General features: G+C 34.4%; 2 protein-coding genes across 4 annotated transcripts in view; one reads left to right on the forward strand and one right to left on the reverse strand.

The window, feature by feature from the left end:
• LOC101503431 (probable DNA helicase MCM9) overlaps positions 1 to 6512 on the forward strand; it is a 10859-nt gene extending 4347 nt beyond the window's left edge. The window contains exons 8-20 of one of the 3 annotated variants that reach the window (XM_004486189.4): positions 393 to 490; positions 769 to 834; positions 1655 to 1747; positions 2324 to 2440; positions 2915 to 2987; positions 4060 to 4126; positions 4241 to 4322; positions 4556 to 4677; positions 4755 to 4822; positions 5476 to 5585; positions 5668 to 5715; positions 5802 to 5954; positions 6153 to 6512. In XM_004486189.4, the coding sequence (XP_004486246.2) occupies positions 393 to 490; positions 769 to 834; positions 1655 to 1747; positions 2324 to 2440; positions 2915 to 2987; positions 4060 to 4126; positions 4241 to 4322; positions 4556 to 4677; positions 4755 to 4822; positions 5476 to 5585; positions 5668 to 5715; positions 5802 to 5954; positions 6153 to 6193 (1138 nt within the window). In that variant the 3' untranslated portion in view covers positions 6194 to 6512. Of the gene's footprint in view, positions 1 to 392; positions 491 to 768; positions 835 to 1654; positions 1748 to 2323; positions 2441 to 2914; positions 2988 to 4059; positions 4127 to 4240; positions 4323 to 4555; positions 4678 to 4754; positions 4823 to 5475; positions 5586 to 5667; positions 5716 to 5801; positions 5955 to 6152 lie in introns of those variants that run through there. The other 2 variants (XM_073366413.1, XM_073366397.1) reach the window with 2 other exon arrangements.
• A 1677-nt stretch (positions 6513 to 8189) lies between these two features.
• LOC101491693 (dicarboxylate transporter 2.1, chloroplastic) overlaps positions 8190 to 9263 on the reverse strand; it is a 3646-nt gene continuing 2572 nt past the window's right edge. The window contains exons 4-5 of the mRNA XM_073370710.1: positions 9133 to 9263; positions 8190 to 8607 (exon numbers count right to left, since the gene is read on the reverse strand). The exon at positions 9133 to 9263 is cut by the window's right edge and continues 5 nt beyond it. Of these exons, the coding sequence (XP_073226811.1) occupies positions 8492 to 8607; positions 9133 to 9263 (247 nt within the window). The 3' untranslated portion in view covers positions 8190 to 8491. The remainder of the gene's footprint in view (positions 8608 to 9132) is intronic.

Genomic DNA, 9263 nt, shown 5'->3' on the forward strand with positions numbered 1-9263 from the left:
TTCCTGCTTCACCACTCTCCTCTAAATTTCCTTATAACCCTCCTTCAACGGAATTCCTTCTTTCCCCTGGCCGTGTATCGATTCTGTTATGCTCTCCGAGCCCTTTTGTGAACTCGGATCCACTGGTAAACATTCCTTTGATGATTTCCTCATTGCTTTCTTGTACCTTTTTTTTAACTCCTCCCCATATTTCTCCTACTGTAAACCTTTGTTACAGCTGATTTATCAAAAAGTATTACGTGTTATATGTTTTAATCTTTTTAGATGAAGCACAGATTGAGTGCTTTTAGGAACTTACCCTTTAAATTGTAGTTATTTGCTATGATTTAATGGAAAGAAAGTGAGGAGACTGATCCAGTTCCTTCTTTTTCATATTGTCTTATTGATGTCAGGAGAGTCAATGGATTGAAATCAGAAACTGATATTTCTGATGACGTTGTTATGAAATTCAAGCAGTTTTGGGGTCGCTTCAAAGATGCACCTTTAAAAGGTGGTATTCTGATTACACATCTTTGGTAACCTTATATCATTCATATTCATATTTTTGAACCTTTTGTGACTTCCTCTCCTAATATTTATTATTTTATATTGTCCTTGAGAAACGGGACTGTACAACACAGTATAATCCATCATCTAAAATGTTTGGTCCAACTCTGTTCACCCCCATCGCAGGTTAAATTTGGGTAACACCTGTTCAGGTTTTCTGGATGGTTTTTATTTATGAATTATGTTATGTGAGATGAAAACTTCAAATCCTTTTTTATCCAGGAAGGAATGCTATTCTACGAGGAATCTGCCCACAAATATTTGGTCTTTTCACAGTCAAGCTGGCTGGTAAACACATACACCTAAGGTTATGGCTATTTAAATATTCACCTTGAAATTTTTTGCATTTTGACATTTACATTCTATTTCAACGCTTCGGTCACATTCTTAATGTTTCTCCCATAGATTTCCTTCATATTTCTTTGTGTTTTATTGATGGACAAATGGAATCTATGTATGATGGGGACTTGAAAAAGATGAAGGAATAATAATCTGAATAATATTCAGTGAATTTTTCTATACATAAGTGCTATACAATTTATATCCAGACCAAAGCCCAGAGTTTTCATATGCAGATCTTAAGTAGGAATTAGGAAGGCGTTAGAGGGGAAGGAACTAGTGGGAGAGGGGAAGTGGTCAATGGTGGGAGTAGTTACGGGAGAGAAAAAATGAAAAGACATGCGAGGGCATGTTTGATTTCAGAAAAACATTTTCCATTTTCATGTATGTTTTCAGTTTTAATTACGAAAGGCCCACAGTAGTTTCACTTGTTTTTCGTTGTTAAAGACGTGTACTGAAAGGAGAAAGCAACAAAAATAACAAAATGTTGTTTTCACCATCTTTTCTGTTTTTACCACTGTCTTGGGCTAGGAGTTTCCTCCCTCTGTAATCACACTTCAGTTTATAGAAGAAACCAATCTCCATTTACTGGATAGGAATTGCTTCTGTAAAGTATTGGAGGATTTGTTCTTCACAAACTGAGAATTATTCACTTCCTTTGACAAATTAGGACAGCAGTTTTTTTTCCCCTTAACTGAAATTTCCCTTTTCTGCAAATAATTATCATGTCTCTATGTAATCATTTCATGTCTTATGCTTTTCTGGTCAGTTACATTAACACTAATCGGAGGTGTGCAACATGTCGATGCTTCTGGAACAAGGGTAAGGGGGGAGTCTCACTTACTATTGGTCGGTGATCCCGGTATGCAATCAATTTCTGTTACTATTTCTATTACCACCGCCATTAATGCTACTATTATTACTTAAAAATTTAACCTGGATTATCATTAAATGCTTGATGAATATTGAATACTACACTACATCCTGTGCACCAAAAAAGAGGTGTTTTACCATTCTGGTGGTTTCATCTTGCAAAAATGATATGGGTAGTAGTAGCATGTACACCACCTAATTGCTTAAGTTTTTTGTGGTACTTAAGTTATGCTACCACTTGTTTAATATTTTTAATTTAACAGAAATGTTTTCTACATGCTCCTTTCACGGTAAAAATGGTGGCATCCACATGTTTGGGATGTTTCCCTGTTAGGATATATGTTATTAAGTCTCTGTAAGCTATTAAACTGCCACAAAATTAGGCTGATGTCTCACCTTATGACTGTATTTTGTGTGTGCTGTATCTATCAAATGCAGTTTTTGTAAGATGCATTTGAGTTGTAGATATTCCTGTCAGTTCGTATCATCAAATTAAGGGGAAAAACAAAGTTAAAAGTGTGCTGTTGAATTTCACTCACTTATTGTCTATGTCTATTTGTTATAGGCACTGGAAAATCTCAGTTTCTGAAATATGCTGCAAAATTGAGCAATCGATCTGTTATTACAACTGGGTTGGGAAGCACGAGTGCTGGATTGACCGTTACTGCCGTGAAGGATGGGGGTAATTTGGATACAGCTTTATTTTGCATCATAACAGTTTCTTTTTCCATCATTCATAACTTTGCGTCAATCAAAATCTTTGTCTCTGTTCGAATTCACCTCTGACTATTAAGGCAAGTTTGTCCAAACTTTCCTTTCATCATTTTCTGATTGATAGGAATAATGACGAAGATGATTGTTATAATCATAATCTAGTATTTCAACTGGACTTCTATCTAATCATGTAAAAGGGGCAACCTGGTACCATAAAGCTCCAGGGAAGAGTTGGACTCGTATTGGGTCTCTAATAGGTTGTCTTACCTTTGGATGAGGTTTTGAACCTGTGACCTTCTGGTCATACAGAACCAACTCCAATTGTTGCGCCAAAGCTCCCCTCTCTTATCACACAAATTATTGATTTCAAATTTCAACATGCATGGATCTTCACCTTATAGTTGGTTATACTAATTGCTACATCAATTTATGGAATCTTTAGGTGAGTGGATGTTGGAAGCTGGGGCCCTTGTCTTGGCAGATGGAGGATTGTGTTGCATAGATGAATTTGATAGGTAAGCTCGGATATAATTGCTTTGGTTTGGAATCTTTTGTGGAGGTTTAGTCCTTGACCAAAATGTTGTATGTGGCCAAGTAATACCCAATTGTGGAGCTGGAAAACAAAACAGAAAAAAAAATGATGGTTAGAGGTTTAGATTGAATATTGCATACAGGAAATGTTGTGTTGGCAATAATTATAAAACATTTTGTTTTTGTTATTTATATTTAAAGATTGGATACTTTGTCTTTGCAAAGAATTGATTTAATTTCAAAAGTAGTGCCTTAGCCAATCAACATCTTCCTGTTTATCTTATGAGCGACACACCAAAGCTCACTGTATGTAATAGGAAAGTGTTAAGAATCCCACATTGGATGAGATACGGCCTGAAAATTTGTTTTTTAGTGGTGGATAGTTCTCATCTTACAAGTCGGTTTCGTAAGGGTTGAAATAGGTTCAATGCAACCCAAATTTTAAAATGGTATCAATATCATTTTTGTAAGGGTTAAGTTAGGTCCAACTCAAATTTTAAGATGGTATCAAAGTCTATCAAATATGCATTAGGCCACCTGCTATCAGACCACTCGGGTCACACTTTTGTAAGGGTTGAGTTAGGTTCAACACAAATTTTAAGATGCTATCAAAGTTTATCCAAAATGCATTAGGTCACCGCTGTGAGGCCACATGAGTCATGTTCCAGATGTCGAGTCCTGGATGTGAGGGGATGTGTGTTAAGAGTCCCACATTTGATGAGATAAGACATGTAAATGTGTTTATAAGTGGTGGGTAGTTTTCACCTACCCAGCCGGTGTTGTAAGGGTTGAGGCCCAACTCAAATTCTAATAAGGAGAACTGACTTTAAATGTGAACTGCACCAAGTTCTTTTCCACTTGGAACTTGGAAGACCTCAACAAGATATACATTTAATTAGTTCTACTCTTTAACTACCTCGAAACTTGCATTCGCTTCGGTTGAGGCTTTTCATTAGACACTTGTGAAAGTACAGACTTAATGTAAATTCTGGCAGAGCTGTTTATGATTCTTTAACATGCCGGCATTGGTTATGAAACTAAGAATTCATTTGGCAGTATGAGGGAACATGACAGAGCAACAATACATGAAGCCATGGAGCAGCAGACAATAAGTGTTGCCAAGGTATACTATTTTAATAAATTATACAAAAATATGAATGAACTTCATCTTTGTTCCAAACAACAGTGTTTGAGGTAAAAAAGTTCAGCTACTGATTAACTCTCCTGTTTTAACCAGGCTGGTCTTGTAACAACCCTCAGCACCAAAACAACAGTGTTTGGCGCCACAAATCCTAAGGGACATTATGATCCTGATCAACGTATCACTTTAGTCAATATATTTTAGTTTAACATTACTTAAAAATGATGTTGAATTACAGTCCCTATTATTCTTGATGCACGCTTTGGGGTGCATCTAATTCTTTCCCCTTGTCATCTGGTTAGGAATTTCCAAACCATCACTATATAAACCATGCTGGTTGCTACTAAATGTCTGAAGTAGTTTACTGTTGCTTGCTTCAATTCATTATTTGTCTGACTTAACACAAGGTAGCTCTATCTGTCAATACAACCCTCTCTGGCCCTTTGTTAAGCAGATTTGATATAGTCCTGGTGCTCTTGGATACAAAGAATCCTGAATGGGATGCAGTAGTTTCATCTCACATTCTGTCTGAGGTAATCTAGATCCCTGTACAATGCATACAACTTCCTATGGTTAAGATTATAATACTTGTATGAAAACTAATATCCAGGCAGAACCAGATAGAACATCCAATGATGAAGATCTGGCAAATACTTGGCCTCTTCCTACACTCAAGAGGTAAAGTACAGAGCTAATGGTCATGGCTATTGACTAATACTGTTTGCAAATAAATCTTTTGGTTTTTTTTTAAAAAAAAAAGATGTTTCAACCTGTCTTTTCATTGGTATTACACTGTGTGATAGATGCCTTTCAATTATGGATCATGGATTTATTGTTAAGCTCAGTCAGCAAACTAGGGATCTAGAGTTTAGATTTCTTTTCTTTCTAACTTGATTTTTACTTTGAGCCCCATTGTTCCACGATTAACTTGGCATTTTGAATCTGCTCACATTTTTACGATAACATTTAGCCTCCCAATCTTTTTTTTCCTACTTTGAACATCAAATAGTGGATGCTTTGATTTGTTGATGGTTGATACACTCCGATATAACTTCCTTTGCATGGCTTTTTTTTTTCTTCCTTTTGGCATGCACTCCTAATAATTTCAAAACATTAGATTAAACGCAATAAACCATTATGGAGAATGGACAAATAACAAAAAATATAGCGACCTTAGTTTTTGCAAAATTCATTGTCTATTGATATCATTGGGTCCTATAGAATGCTTTAAAATCATATTGATATGAACTTATCCAAATATCTTAATTTTAATATTGGTGGCTTTGTAAAGATATTCGTGATTACTTATAGTAGTGAAAAGAACCCTGCAGGTATATACACTATGTGAAAGAAAATTTCAGACCAGTCCTTACAAGAGAGGCCGAAACAGTTATATCCAGCTATTATCAACTTCAAAGGAAATCTGCGACTGATAATGCGGGTTTGATCTAAAAAAATTCTTTTCTTAATTGAGTTTAACACTCATTCAAGTCATTTTATTTAGTTGCAAATTTTCAATGTAGCTAGGACAACCGTCCGCATGCTTGAAAGTTTGATTCGCCTAGCTCAAGGTATGTGACTGCCTCTGAAACTTCTGTCCAACTCCCCGGTCAACTTCCCTATCCTCTTATGTGCTATTACTCCTTAAATGCCACAGCTCATGCAAGGCTGATGTTCAGAAATGAGGTGACTCGGCTAGATGCCATCACTGCTATTTTATGCATAGAATCCTCGATGACTACCTCAGCTATTGTGGATTGCATCGGGAATGCTCTGCATTCCAATTTCACTGACAATCCTGATCAGGAATGTATCCTTGTTGTCTTTTTTCATAATGTAGGTTTTTTATTTTTGCTTCATCAACCAACTGAGTTTTAGAGATAATCAATGCATGTGAACAACTATTTGTTTTGCGCCTAGCTAATAATATTCTTGTATTGTATTATGAGCACTTACTACAGCATTTTCATTTGCTTCAATAAAACTTCTTTACTACACAATACAACAGATGCAAAGCAAGAAAAGTTGATCCTAGAAAAATTGGGATGAAAAGACAACTTTTGCGATATGAATAGGATGGAGGACTAAAGACAAAGAAAGGAAAACAAAATTGAAGATCGTGCAGATTAAATCATGAACGTGATTGTGTGTTGTACTATATCGTAAATACAACAGATACGACAGATTAAATCATGACCACCCCTACTGTGTAGATGCCTTTCTTATCATTGCTTTGTTCTATATTTTCGTATCTTGTGTAATTGTTATTGACTGAAGTATTTCTATGAGATGTATACTTGACAGAAATAATTATTCTTCACAAGTAATCGCGTTGTAGTAAGTTATCTATGGAGCATCTGTTTCCTTCCTTCCCATTGTGTGTGAATAGTCTACTCGGGTGCTTTTTTTAGCATTGTTTTTAGATGAAAAATGTTGTTGTTATTGATTTATTGTTTAGAAATTTAAGACAATTTTTCATGAGATTTATTTGTATACATCGTCAGCATAAAAAATTTACACTAACGACAATTTTTAGTTATTCATATATGATTTTAAAAGTAATTATTATTAAAGTTAAATGTTTTTAATGATCTAATGGTTGTGATTGATAAACAGTATAAAAAATATTTACTTTGACAATCTATATAAATTAAATTTATTTTTCATTTTGTTAATCATATTCTTATTTTAACAAAATTAATTATTAAGGAAATAATAATATACACATGAAAAGACAGAAGTGATATTAAGGAAATAATAATATACACATGAAAAGACAGAAGTGAGAGTTAATAAAAATTAATTCTTTTATAGTGTTAATTAAAAAAAATGAATGAGTATGTTAATAGAGGTGCAACTTTTAGAAATTATAACAAACCAATGGGACATTGGATAAACAACTTAGCAGCATGTATTTGGAAACGTGTCATTCTGCGCGTGGACGCAACAATTCGCGGCAATTAAAGCATTGAGACGTGGAAACATTAATACGAACGCTGAACCAAACACTACATTAATCAAGTGTATATTCAATGAAGGTTTATAATACAATTTTTTGTATAAAATATTTCTATAGCTCAATCGAATCGAAGAGGGAAGAAGAGGAAATTTTGAATAAATTATGTATAAACTTGTAACTTATTTCATAAGTTAAAAAAAACTCGAAACTTGTATAAACTTATGAAATAAGTTGTAAGTGAGTTTGTAAGTATAGTTTATGAACATATTATAAAATATATTTTCAAAGCCTTAAGCAAATGTTATGTCCCACGTTTTTTTAGTATTGGTAGTTGGGTAGGATACTTGACAATCAGATATGTAAGAAACATGACATGCATGACCTTGGAAGAATAACGGTTGAAATACTAACTTACATGTGATGACTAGTAGAGTCCATTGATGCATATATTTATTATATGCAGTTCATTTATTATCTCAAATTATTATTTATATCGATGTGTCAAGTGTCACATCTGATGTCCTGGTCAATACTTGTGCTTCATAGTTCCTCTCTTCTTTTCATTGGAAGACAGCAAAAAGTTAGGTGATTAGAACATCTTACATTACAAAGTTCTCAAATTAAAATTCAACTCTGTAGAGTTTCAACCTTTGATACTACTACACTGTAATAGTTTGAGAAAAATATAAGTAATTGATTCAAAGAGGGAACATCAAACTAAATGTTGGCCAAATTTGTTTGTGGTTTAAACAGGGAGCTGGGCATTCTCCGACAGAGTCCGAAATAAGGGGATGCTTCAAAATGTTTGAAAGATGGAAACATTTTCATCCCTTCAATCAGAATTGGATCACTTCCCATAACACTGTGATAAAAGAGATTATTTAAAATTAATTTGGTGATTGTGTAATTTGAACTGTCTAATTTTAAATTAATGATTGAAATCATTTACTGTGTAACTGTGTGGTGCAATTACTGCGGTGAGTCTGTTGCAAGCACCTTTTTAATTGTAATGCTATTTCTATTTTATTAATGGTCATAGCTATCACACATTAACACTACTTAGCTAAAGTAACTAGAGATTATGAGTAAACCATTGTAAAATATATTTATTTGCAAATAATCAAGAGAAGCACATTTCTTCTCTATCACTTGCCATTAAGCTTCCACATTCAAATTATTATAAGTATATCACTGAATGTATATAAAGTAAGGCAAGGGTAACACTAACATTAATTATAAACTAACAAATAAGTGAGCCAAAAGAAGAAAAACCTTCATGTTAAAATTATGAACTCAACTGCCCTCAAATGAGAAGGACCTTATCTTTCGGCCGCGAAAAAATGAAGCATAGAAAACTGCTATTTACTTACAAGGAAATGGAAAGTAAATCAATAAAAGCCTAAAAATTTCCACCAGATAGAGCCAACGCCTCCCCAGATGATCGCGTTAATAACGGCCATGATGAACCCTATTTTGAATATATCGGGAAGGTCTACATAGCCGGCTGTTCAAAAAGAAGAATTGAAATCACATTAGCTACCATACTTCAACATATCTTCAAATAATATTTCATAAAAGTATAAAGGGTGACACATAAAGATTAGCTTTTTGGCTTAACAAATATAGCCTTTTGGCCACAAGTTGCAACTAGAAATCACCTAATAAGAATAAAAACATTTATTTTTGAAAGTTTTCTGAAATCATAGTTAACTTTATTTCCACCGGTTATACCATTGAACAAACAGAAGTGAAGCATTAGAACCCAATACAAGTGAGTTATGTGGTTTTAACCCTCCTATTCCTAAGGAAAAAGAGTCTTGGTAATCTGGAGTTCGGTCGGGAGGTAAGTAAAGTACGGTCAAAGATTATTCCAGCCAGAGATCGAACTTGGTAGCTCCCGATTCATTCGATCAACAACTTGGTTATTTAAATGTAGGGAGTTGAAACAAATTTATTAAATGATTGTGAGTTAAATAATTAAATCATAGGGAAAAAAAAGAGTGACTTGGCGTTATAGAGAGGTACAAACCTCCATAGTATACAGCAGCTTGACCACTGCTATAGTGTGTAATTGCACCAAAAAGATTTGTATTATAACCTAAAGCAAGCGCTGCGAGGGCACCAGGAACACCGGCTGCCCTGTGCATGGCAAGGAATGCC

Source organism: Cicer arietinum, chromosome 1 (genome assembly GCF_000331145.2).
Source record: "Cicer arietinum cultivar CDC Frontier isolate Library 1 chromosome 1, Cicar.CDCFrontier_v2.0, whole genome shotgun sequence".
Classification (NCBI taxonomy): Eukaryota; Viridiplantae; Streptophyta; class Magnoliopsida; order Fabales; family Fabaceae; genus Cicer; species Cicer arietinum.